This window comes from Hemiscyllium ocellatum, chromosome 37 (genome assembly GCF_020745735.1).
Source record: "Hemiscyllium ocellatum isolate sHemOce1 chromosome 37, sHemOce1.pat.X.cur, whole genome shotgun sequence".
NCBI classification, from domain to species: Eukaryota; Metazoa; Chordata; class Chondrichthyes; order Orectolobiformes; family Hemiscylliidae; genus Hemiscyllium; species Hemiscyllium ocellatum.
In genome coordinates, this window is record NC_083437.1 from 30,897,290 (window position 1) to 30,909,143 (window position 11,854).

The 11,854-nt window shown below is 42.7% G+C and overlaps 1 protein-coding gene across 2 annotated transcripts in view; it reads left to right on the forward strand.

The window, feature by feature from the left end:
• The window catches only part of LOC132833714 (MORN repeat-containing protein 1-like), a 200,164-nt gene extending 188,534 nt beyond the window's left edge, over positions 1-11,630 (forward strand). For both annotated transcript variants that reach the window (XM_060852222.1, XM_060852223.1), the window contains 2 exons: positions 3,042-3,118; positions 9,923-11,630. In XM_060852222.1, coding sequence (XP_060708205.1) covers positions 3,042-3,118; positions 9,923-10,071 — 226 coding nt within the window. In that variant the 3' untranslated portion in view covers positions 10,072-11,630. The remainder of the gene's footprint in view (positions 1-3,041; positions 3,119-9,922) is intronic.
• Positions 11,631-11,854: the final 224 nt, after the last annotated feature.

Sequence of the window (11,854 nt, forward strand, 5' to 3'; positions counted from 1 at the left end):
CACCCAGACCCATTGCCCCGACGAATGCACCTAACCTACACAACCCTGAACACGATGGGCAATTTTTGCAATAAATTGCTAAAACCTGTACATCTTTGGACTGTGGGAAGAAACCCATGCAGACAGGGGAAGAATGTGCAAACTCCACCCAGACAGTCACCCGAGGCTGAGAACCAAACCCAGGTCTCTTTCTCTATAAGCCAGCAGTGCTAACCACTGAGCCACTGTGCCGCCCCATTTTTGTATTACTTTTGTTTACCCTTGGAGTTAGATAAAAGACTGATTACTGTAGATATATATCAGATTTTAGTTCGCCCTTATTTGTACTAGATTCATTTTTTATTTTAGGAGAGAATGTTGAGACACTTCAACTGAAAACTAAAGTGAAATACTGTGCAGGCACAAGTTAGTTTGTCCCTAATAGCAATCAGCAACTTAGAGGATGATGCTTGGATCTGGGAAGGTTGTCAAAGGCTTAACTAGATCACAAGGGAAATGTAAGGGGGATGCCACTGTATCATCGATGTGATTTAGAATAATTTGGCTTAAAGCACCCAAAAACATTAGAAACATCTTATTAATTCTGTCAGGTCACCACAAAGCACTTCACACATAAGAATGTACAGTATGTAGACAAATACAACAGAATAACAGAGATGTGAGTGGGATCGCCTGTGAATGTATCAGAATTTACGTACCATATCGAAGAGTGAGGGAGATTTACAAAGGGCTTCCCCAAATATAGAAACAGTAATGTGGACCCTGACATTTACTGAGATTTGCAAGTGGGGAGGGTGCATTTCTGATTGAGAAGCCCTGAAGTTTGGCTTTCTCTACAATTCATGCATTTTTAAACCACTTTCCTACTTGGAAGTCAACATGTTTGACAGGCTTGACTCCCTTTGGTTAGAGACAAAAAAATGCAGGTTGCCGGAATCCAAGGTTGACCAAGGAATTCCGGCCCCTCCCCCTCCCTTCCATTCCACTCATTGACCCTTCCTTGTAGCCACCAACGGATTCATTCCTCCCATCGAGCAACCAGGTCATACCACTACCTATCACTACCTCACTACCCTGTCCACCCACCTCCTAAATCTGCAGCTCTCTTTGCACCCACCCCTAGTCCTGAAACGTTGACTTCTCCACCTCCTGATTTCGCCTGGCTTGGTGTGTTCTCCCAGCCTCCTGCTTGTCTACTTTGATTCCCTTTTGGGCAGGAAACTCTCCAGATATTGCCACAAGCCAGAATTCTTAGGATAGAGATGGCAGAAGTGGATTGTCCGGAAGGTTGATGGATGACTCCTGGGATTCAGAGTGACATGAAGTGGAAGTTCATTGGGAGTTGGGGTGGGTGATATCATGCGTACAATCCCACATTTGAGGTTTAAGTCCATGTAGGAATCAGATAAACCTAGCCTGCTAATGGAAATCATTTCTGCCTCTTCTGGCCCAGGGTCAGGCCTGAGAAAGCACTACCTGCTCAGTGTAGCGGGCTTCTCTTTTGGTGCTGAATTTCCTGATATCTAAGAAACCCAGCCAGTCAGTACTAAAGCTGGAAGCAAGATTAAACCTGAGTTATTAAAATATTTAATAACCAACCCATCTTCCTTGATCAGGCCACATCCCATCTCATCCCACATCCATTAAAAGCAAAAGGGATATTGAGAGACAGGTTGGGCTTGGGTTTGAGATTTTTACATCTTAACTTTCCACTCAACCCAGACCAAGCCATTTGGGAAAATTACTCACAGAGGGTAAATTATCCATCTCTCTGCTATTGTTACCATTCTATGTCTCATGAATTTTAGTGTATATGTAAAGACATAATTTCCAGTTTTCCTGGATCAGCCACTTAATGGCAGAAAAAGGCATCTGAAATGCTGAACCTCTGTTTAATTATTTGTAAACAGATTGGAGACAGTTTGTGAATGCATTCCATCCCAAGTCCAAGTAATAGCAGCTGCTTGTTTGGCTGTGATACCACAACAGCCAGATAGTCTTCCAGCTCATGAATAAATTGGCTAACTTGCAGGAGAGCTGCTTCTGCCAGTGGAATCACACCCTGGCAAGGGTTATGAGCCCCAGTTTCCTGATCAACTAGTAAACTGCTCAAATTATGTTCAGAAAATCCATTCCAGTATATGCAGCAGGAGGAGAATTAGACATGATTCATTTTAAAAGAAAGAAATTATGTTAACTATTTACTGTAAAGATTACTGACTGCCCAGCAATGAGTCTGAAACACTCCCTCCTTTTAACCAAACCAAATTTATTTTCCATACTCATGGCATCATTGAATTGAACTGCTATTGGATTGCAATTGAATTTTCATCTTGTAACTCACTGCAAATATTACTGAGCACATATTGATGGTTCTCTGTTTAATACATTAAACCAATTGGCTTCTCCATACATATCTCTAGCTATATAACTATTATCTTTCAGAGAGCAACAGGGCATGTGAGGTTCACATTACTCTCAGCCTCTCCAATGCAGTCACCGAAAAATGGGATTCTGAAAACATTTGTCTACTTAGTTCCACGCAAGTTAAACTACTTATTTTTAAAATTCAGACACCATTAAGTAATCTCCATCAACGAGTGACTCTGGTCAGGTCTCAGTGTATGATGTAGGCCTGGACATAGAGACCCTGTCACCAATTAGGAACAAAGTGGATGCTATAACTGAGAAGTATTCGATCCATTCTATCTGGATGCACTCAGATGGGCAGGATGGTTGTCCTCACTTGTTTTGTCCTATGGAATATCTGTGGTCACCTGAATGACAGCTGACTCACTATGAATTGAACTTTAGGATACCATTAGCCTTCCCTCCCTCTCCTGATCATTCACAGTCCAGTAGATTGCCCAAGCGAGCACCGTCCATGGAAAACAGTCAATTGACCAAGAAACCTGTCAGATCTTGAGCCCAGATGAATGTTTGCACCTTCAGAAGCAGATTGAAAGACAATAACACAATATACTGATGGGAGCAAAAGGCATTGCACTAGTATTTCACTCATCTTCTGTTTTTCTTTACAGATCTGAAGTCAGTATCAAATTGAGCGGGAAATCAAAGAAGAAGCAGAATGTCACAGATCCACAGATTGTGAGACCAGGTAAGAGAGGAGGTTCAGCCTGTTTAAGACTTGCTTGGCAGACAACAGCCACAAAATGCTGCAGCGCAAGTAATGACTGAGATTAGCCTCAAAATGAGATCAATATCTCAGTTGTCCCACCCTGAGCAGGAACAGCCCCATTTGTTCCGAAATTTGCAACAAAATAAAGACTCAAATGAACTTCAAGTCAAGGTAATATCTTTATGTGCAGCAGTTCTGTACAGCTTTTGCTATAAAGTGCAATCATTGGAATTTGACAATCCCTGCAATTGCAAAAATACCAAAGACATTTTCCAATTGTCTCGGGCACTATTTACATACATTGAGGCAAAAGGAGGGTCTGAAAACTGAACAGATCCTTGTTGTATTTTGGCAGACAGACCTCAGACAGTGGTCTTTCCTCACTGCACCTTGGTGACAGTTGCCCCAAGCCTTACTGTGTCCCTCAGCATGTAGTCCTGGGTTTTGGAATGTGCCAGTCTGCAACACTCAGTTGAGGTCAACTCTTTGCATTGGAAGACCAACAGGACGTCTTTCACTGAGCTGATGGCCTCCCATGTGCAGTTGATGTTTGTCCCGGTGTGCATCTGCAGAACATACCAAAGAGCACAGAGTCCTGCATCACGGAACTGCTCTGGATGAACTTCGACAAAAACCACTGCATCTCTCTCCAGATCTCCTTGGCAAAGGTATGTTCCAGAGGGGATGTCTGACAGTCTCTGCACTCCGCATGCAATGGAACAGAAGGTTCGGGTGTACAGGATCTCACAGGCCCTCCTGATGAAGGGCTTATGCCCGAAACGTCGAATTTCCTGTTCCTTGGATGCTGCCTGACCTGCTGCGCTTTTCCAGCAACACATTTTCAGCCCTTCTCACCACCAGCCAAGCTACATCTTAGTACTTGTTGGAAAGTTCTGGTGATGACACATGCTGCCAAATGACTTTGACAGTCTGCCTAGGGAACCACCTGACAGGATCCACCCTTTCCTTTTCCTGAAGGGTCTCGAGGATGCTACGTACTGACCACTCCTGATGGACTTGTGGTCAAGGGTGCTTTCCTTTACAAATTTTTTCAAGAGGCTCAGGTGATACAGAAAGGTCCAACTACCTGGAGCATTCCATGGCAATGAGGCCAGTCCCATCCTTCATAATACCAAGGATGGGTAGAATCTGCAAATTCAGGTGATATACAAGAGGGAAGGTGCTTTTCTCTCATAGAATCCCTACACGATAGAGACCAGTCGGAGTGTCGGATCTCCAAAAGAGCATTCCACATAGAACCACTCCCCGCCCTTTCTCTGTAACTCCACATTAACTATGGCTAGTCCACCTAGCTTACATATCCCTGGGCATGGCAGGACAATTTTCAGCAACTTACCTGACCTGCACATCTTTGGTCTGTGGGAGGAAACCGGAGCACCTGTAGGAAACCCAGGCAGACATTGGAGACTGTGCAAACTCCCAATAGGCAGTCGCCTGAGGTTGGAATCAAACCAGGGCCCTTGATACTGTGAGGCAGCATTGCTGTTGCCTAACCATTACTTTTACATGTGTTATAAGGAAACTCCCATCTATACGGCACCTTTCACAACCCCAGGACATCCCTCAATCAGCATCACTAAAGAGAATGATTATCTGGTCATTATCTCATTACTGTTTGTGGGAATCATGCTTCCTATGTTCCAACAGTGGCCACACCTTAAGAGTATTTAAGTGGCTGTGAAACACCCTGAGATATCCTGAGGTCATGAAAGGTTCTGGGGAAATACTACTTCCTTCTTTCACTGTTGTATTATAGGACACTGTTCAATTTATGGCTTTCAACTGAGTTGGTACAGTGAACTGATAAACCAACACACTTGGCACACGCTGAGCTGGCATTAAGTGTGATTGGTGTTTCTAGCATTTTAAAAAGTTGCCTGGGCTGACAACACAAAACAGTGAAGGAAATCATGTTGGACAGCTAATCCTACATTAGTTGAGTCAGAGCATGTCAGCATCACAAACCCTGATTCTCTGCACTTGTTCTTTGTTATCGTAATAGATATCGCCTGTGGTTAAGGTTATTAAATAATGTCTATTTTTTTAAAAATACCGCACTTCAGCCCACCTGTTGCATTGTGACTAATGTCGATCTCAATACTAAGTGTCAGATTATAAACTCAAGTATAGTGAATGCTGGGAGTGAGTGCTCAGTGTGAAACAAGGCTTTAATCACCGGCTATGCATCAGCACTTCTGAAAACACAACCCACAGCTCACAGGTCGGTCAGAGAGAAATTATCTTTCATGTGGTTCTGACCAAAATGTCAGCCTTGCTTCAGTAAGTAGCACTCTCTTCACACTGAGTCAGAATGTTGTGGATTCAAGTTTCACACCAGAGATTTGAGCCAGAGCCAAGGCTGACACTCCCAGTGAGGGAGTGCTTCACAGTCAAAGGTGTCATCTTTCAGATCAGATGGTAAGCAAAGGATCCTGTTTGCCCTTTCAACCGGACATCAAAGATCCCACGTTACTACATAAGAGAAGAGCAGTGGAGTTGTGCACACCCATTTTCCTATCCACTCCCCTCAATTAGATTTGATAGATTACCTGCAGTGTGGAAACAGGCCCTTCAGCCCAACAAGTCCACACCAACCTTCCGAAGCTGCAAATGTGTTGCTGGTCAAAGCACAGCAGGCCAGGCAGCATCTCAGGAATAGAGAATTCGACGTTTCGAGCATAAGCCCTTCCGAAGAACAACCCACTCAGACCCATTCCCCTACATTTACCCCTGACCAATGCACCAAACACTACGGACAATTTAGCATGGCCAATTCACCTAACCTGCACATCTTTGGACTATGGGAGGAAACCGGAGCACCCGGAGGAAACCCACGCAGACACGGGGAGAATGTTCCCCAATATTTATCTCTTCACCAACATCACTAAAAACATATTATTGTATCTGGTCATTATCACTTTGCTGTTTTAGATTAGATTACTTTTTTAGATTAGATTACTTACAGTGTGGAAACAGGCCCTTCAGCCCAACAAGTCCACACCAACCCGCAACCCACCCATACCCCTACATTTACCCCTTACCTAACACTATGGGCAATTTAGCATGGCCAATTCACCTGACCCGCGCATCTTTGGACTGTGGGAGGAAACCGGAGCACCCGGAGGAAACCCACGCAGACACAAGGAGAACGTGCAAACTCCACACAGTCTGTTGCCTGAGTCAGGAATTGAACCCGGGTCTCAGGCGCTGTGAGGCAGCAGTGCTAACCATGGGGATTTTACTGTATGAAAATTGATAGATGCATTTCCAATATTAATGCAGTAGCTACATTTTGAAAAGGGAGTCAGTTAGCTCAGTTGGCTGGACAGCTAATTTGCAATACAGAGTGATGCCCATAGCATAGGTTCAGTTCCCACAATAGCTGAGGTTACCATGAAGGGCTCTCTGTTGCAACCTGTCCCCTCACCTGAGGTGTGGTGACCCTCAGTTTAAACCACCACTAGTTATCTCTGTTTAACAAGAGAACAGTCCTATGATCTGTAAAACTCCAGTGACTTTCACATTTGAAACTAATCAAGTTTGTAAAGCACTTTCTGATGTTTGAATGATGCTATGTAAACACAGGCTTCTCTTTTTTGAAGAATCATTATCAGACCTGAAACATTAACTCTTTCTCTCTCCACAGATGCTGCCAGACCTGCTGAGTTTCTCCGACACTTTCTGTTTTGATTTCAGATTTCCAGCCTTTGCAGTATTTTGCTTTTATTTTTTCTCTGTACTCGGAATGCTATTTTGTGTAGGCTTTATTTCCCCCTTTTTCTAAACTACATCTTCAAGACAAGATAAAACAACCTTTTGTAGAGGTTTTCGACTCAGCTGTATAAATATTTTTACTGTACATTGCAGCACACACACTGTGACTTGTCTGATTCTTTGGAAGAATAATATTATGCTTAATTTGGAAACCTCCCCCCCACCCCCAGAGAGTGTCAACTCTTGCTGGGTACAGTTCCACAGACGCCAGCAGACCTCCATTAACCAATCCCATTTCCCATTCCTTAAGTAGACCTGTGAAAGTGGGAGATTTTGGGTAACTGAGAGAACCAAGAGACATGCCAGCACAGGTATATTGGGCCGAATGGTCATCTTCTGTAATATGAAGTTTCTGTGTTTCTAGATAGAAAAATAGAAGAGGTACAGGTCCAGTTAAGTGGCAGAGCAGATCAAATGGCCTCTTCCTTTTCCTATCGATGTGGAGGTGTCAATGTTGGACTGAGGTGGGCAAAGTTAAAAATCACATAATACCAGGTTATATTTGAAAGTACAGGTACACAATCCTTTGTCCGAAATCCGAAAAGCTCAGAAATCTGAATTTGTTTTCGTGGAGTCTGAAGCGTCATTTTGGCGTGCAAGCAGGTGACCCAACTGCACACCCACTCGAACCATGTCACTCAGATGTGACATGGCGGCATGGCCCAGCGCTGGCAGCTGTCGATTGTGTCTTAGTGCTCGAGCTATTCGCACGTGCATCTGCTGTTAGGTAACGGTTTTTTATTTCTCAGTGAAAATGTCATTTATTATGAAATCCAAAAAATTTCCAAATTCCAACAAACAACTGGCCCCAAGGATTTCAGATAAAGGATTGCGTACCTGTACTAGCTTTCGGAGCACTACTGACAGAAAAGCAGGGCTCCGAAAGCTAGTGCTTCCAAATAAACCCATTGGACTATAACCTGGTGTTGTGTGATTTTGAACTTTTTGCTTTTGTTTGTCATCACAAGTGAGCGTACTATTGACCTTACTCAAACATCAATACCAACTTCCTAACCAGGATCTCTGGAGAGATTAGGAGGAGTATGCTGGTTCATTTTTCTCCTCAGCCCTGGTATCATGTCATGCTAACTATTGTCATCACACACTGCAGAATGATCTGAGACTTCTCTGGTTTGTATGAAGTAATATTCTCATTAGGTAGCACACCTCTCATCCAACTGACAGCAAAGTGTTTCTGTCACAGGATGAATAAACTCCTTGTGCTAAAGTTCCAAATTATATGATTCTGTTACATCCTAAGAGGGATAGAAGCCAAAATTGAAGGAAGGGGGTGGCCTGTGTTAAAATATTCTCCCAGGTCTGGTTCCACACTGACAGAAACACCTAGTTTTTATCACTGATCTTTGCAGAGTTTTCTGGAATAAACTGTTGCAGTATGGTTGTAACAATTACCTCTTTCTGCCAAGGCTGTTTGTCATTTATATAAATGATTTGGATGTGAATATCGGAGGTTAGTAGATTTGCAGATGACATCAAAATTGGTGGTGTAGTCAACAGTGGAGAAGATTACCTCAGAGTACAATGGGACCTTGATCAGATGAGCTGATGGGTCAAGCAGTGGCAGATGGAGTTTCATTTAAATAAATGTGAGGTGCTATATTTTGGAAAGGCAAATCAGGGCAGGACTTATACACTTAGTGATAAAGTCCTGGGGAGTGTTGTTGAACAAAGAGACCTTGGAGTGCAGGTTCATAATTCCTTGAAAATGGAGTCTCAGGTAGATAGAGTAATGAAGAAGGTAGTTGGTATGCTTTTCTTTATTAGTCAGTGCATTGAGGTCATGTTGCAGCTGTACAGGGCATTGGTCAGGCCACGTTTGGAATACTGTGTGTAATTCTTGTCCCTCTGCTATAGGAAAGATGTTGTGAAACTTGAAAGAGTTCAGAAAAGATTTAGGAAGGTTTGAGCTATAGGGAGAGTCTGAACAGGCTGGGGCTGTTTTCCCTGGAGCGCCAGAAGCTAAGGGTGACCTTATAGAGGTTTATAAAATCATGAGGGACATGGATAAGGTGAATAATTAAGGTCTTTTCTCCAGGGTGGGGAGTCCAAAACTAGAGTTCATAGATTTAAGGTGATAGGGAAAAGATATGAAAGGCGCCTAAGGGGCAACGTTTTCATGCAGAGGGTGGTGCATGTGTAGAATGAGCTGCCAGAGGAAGTGTTGGAGGCCGGTACAATTACAACATTTAAAAGATATCTTGATGGGTATATGAATAAAAGGGTTTAGAGGAATATAGGCCAAATGCGATTATATGGGACTGGATTAATTTAGGATATCTGGTCAGCACGGATGAATTGGACTGAAGGGTCTCTTTCCATGCTGTACATCTCTATGAGGCTAATGCAGAAGGAAAGGCAGTCATTATTCTTGCTCCTGATTCCTAAACAGAGATTCCATCTACAACAACAACTTGTACTTTTGTAGCATCTTTAACAAAGCAGACCAATCCAAGGTGTTTCACAGCAGCCTTTTCAGACAGAAGTTGATATCGAGTCACATAGGGAGATAATAGCCCAAGAACCTAAAGCTTAGTTCATGAGGCAGTTTTTAATGAGCATTTTAAAGGAGAGAATGGGAAAGAAACAGCGGGTTTAAGGAGGGGCCTGGACAGCTGAAGGAATGGCTGCCAGTTGAAGAGCAATGAAAATCAGGAATGCTCATGAGGCCTGAATTGAAGGAGTGTAGAGTTGTCATCAGCCAAGGACAGCTCCAGACTCTCGCAGAAAGACACCCACCATTGAGTAGTTTGCCACATTTACATTTAGTTGTGTGAACACACATGAGATCCTCCTTTAAGACTCACACAAAAAGGCCACACACTCGAATGTAGCACAGGGCATATTGTCATTAACCTTGGAACTATATATTCGATTTGTATACCAGCCTTCAGTGGATGGGCAAGTTAAACTTTCAACTTAAAGATATTAAAATGAGAAAATTTAAAAATCATACTCTTCCAATTTCAGGTGATTATGTTATTATGGTGAAGGACGTGACAACCCCACCTTTCCTGGATCGCACTCTCCCTCCAGCTTTCATTCTCCTGAAGGTGAAACCACACAAAGCAAGCAAAAAGAGCAGCAGAAAGGAGCACCAGAAGGTGTCCAACAAGTAATGAAATTCCTGAAGAACATTACATCTGACGAAGTTTGAGCACTAGCTTTCGTGTATTATTTTTGCTCTACACCACTTTGATCTGCCAGACATAGCCCCCTTCTTTGATCTTTCCTTTCTCCACTCCTCCCTTGATACCATCACTTGGGGTGACAGCTTGAAACACTATTTCATGTCACACGTTCATAGCCAGAAGAGAGTGCAGACTCTCATCCCATTAGTCTGGGTCAGAGTTGAGTCCAGTTCTGAGAAGTGAAAGGGAATATGCTAAACCACAGTAAACACCCAGTCCCAGAATAGTCTGCTCTATAAATGAGACCATCAAGTGCTCAGAAAGAAAAGTCCCTGCTGTAAGCGGAGGTGTCATTTCAGAACAGATTTGCACCAGAAGAGAGTGGTTGTTTTTTGTATTCTGTTTACTTCAGTTCATTAAGGTATAAATATTTTTTAAGGTCTCTATTTAATAAACCATGTGTTTGAATGTTTTCACTTCCTTTAAAACTGCAAGGGTCTCTAAGTTTCAGATGCAGCTGGTGGGAGGAAAGTCTTTATATCTCATTGAGAGGTTCATGTTTATGAAGCTGAACAGGATGGTCAGATCTAAAGGAAGTTAAGGCAGCAAATATTTTCTGAAAACAACTTAAATACTATACCAAAGTGACCTGCTTGCCCATCCAAATTACAGCTTTCCCAATGTTTTTGTCAGTGTGTAAATGTGCCACATTCAGCAAGATCATTCCTTAGCTTATGCTGGGTTAGCAGATTTCAGCTGGACTGGTTATAGTGAAGCTATCATCTGCCTCACTGCCCACAGTTAATTACCCTGCCATTTAAATCATTACTCAGATGTGGTACCAGATTGACCTCCAAACTGTAATCCTTCCTTTTTACAGAGAAGTGCAAGGCTATGGAAAAAGAATATGGAGTCACCGGGTTAGCACAGGCACGATGGCCCAAATGGCCTCCACTTCTATTTGGTTATATGAAGTGGAAAAAAAAGTTAAGGGGAATTTTAAATTTCACCACAGTGCAGCTATCTTTCTGTTAAAGATCTGTGTTGACAGCCACTTTTGATAGGGTCTGGAACACTCCTTTCTGGGTGAATGTCTTTCTTTCTGCCTCTGATATTTCAATTTCTCTCTCATTTTGATTTTTTTTCTGTGTGTCTATCCCCAAATCATCCTCATAGTGCAGTAATGCTTGTAGTCTTTTAGCTGGCAAATGACCTGCTTTATTTATCATACTTGTTGTCTCTTCATTTTCTGTCTGCTGCAATCTTCAGTTGACCCTTACGTCTCTGCTTCTTGATTGACAGCAACTCTGCTCCCCCACCTCCCAACATCGTAACCATGACTACTCCTCCATCTGTTCCCCCACCAGACCCTTCCTGCTCCTCTGTACTCAATGATATTGACCCAAAGTCGTGTTTTTTGTTAACCTTCAGTGTTGCATCATTAGTTCAATATGTCAATTAATTATCTCTGGATAGTTCATTTAACTATGCTTTTTTCGAAATGTATAAACCATTTGGAAAAAAAAGCTTTTTGACGTATGAAACAGTGGTTTGTAGATAATCTGAACAGTGCATTGTGTGCTGGGAGTCATGGTTCAAACTGTTTCCATGAGTAACATTCAGAATCAATTGAGTCTCTAATCTGTCCTGAGCTATAGATCTCAACTGTCAAACAGAAACATCAGATGGAGAGGAAACTTCCAAGAAATATCTCTATAGTTCTACTTTAGCACCTCTACCGCACCACATCAGTGATAGAGACTGTGAAAAA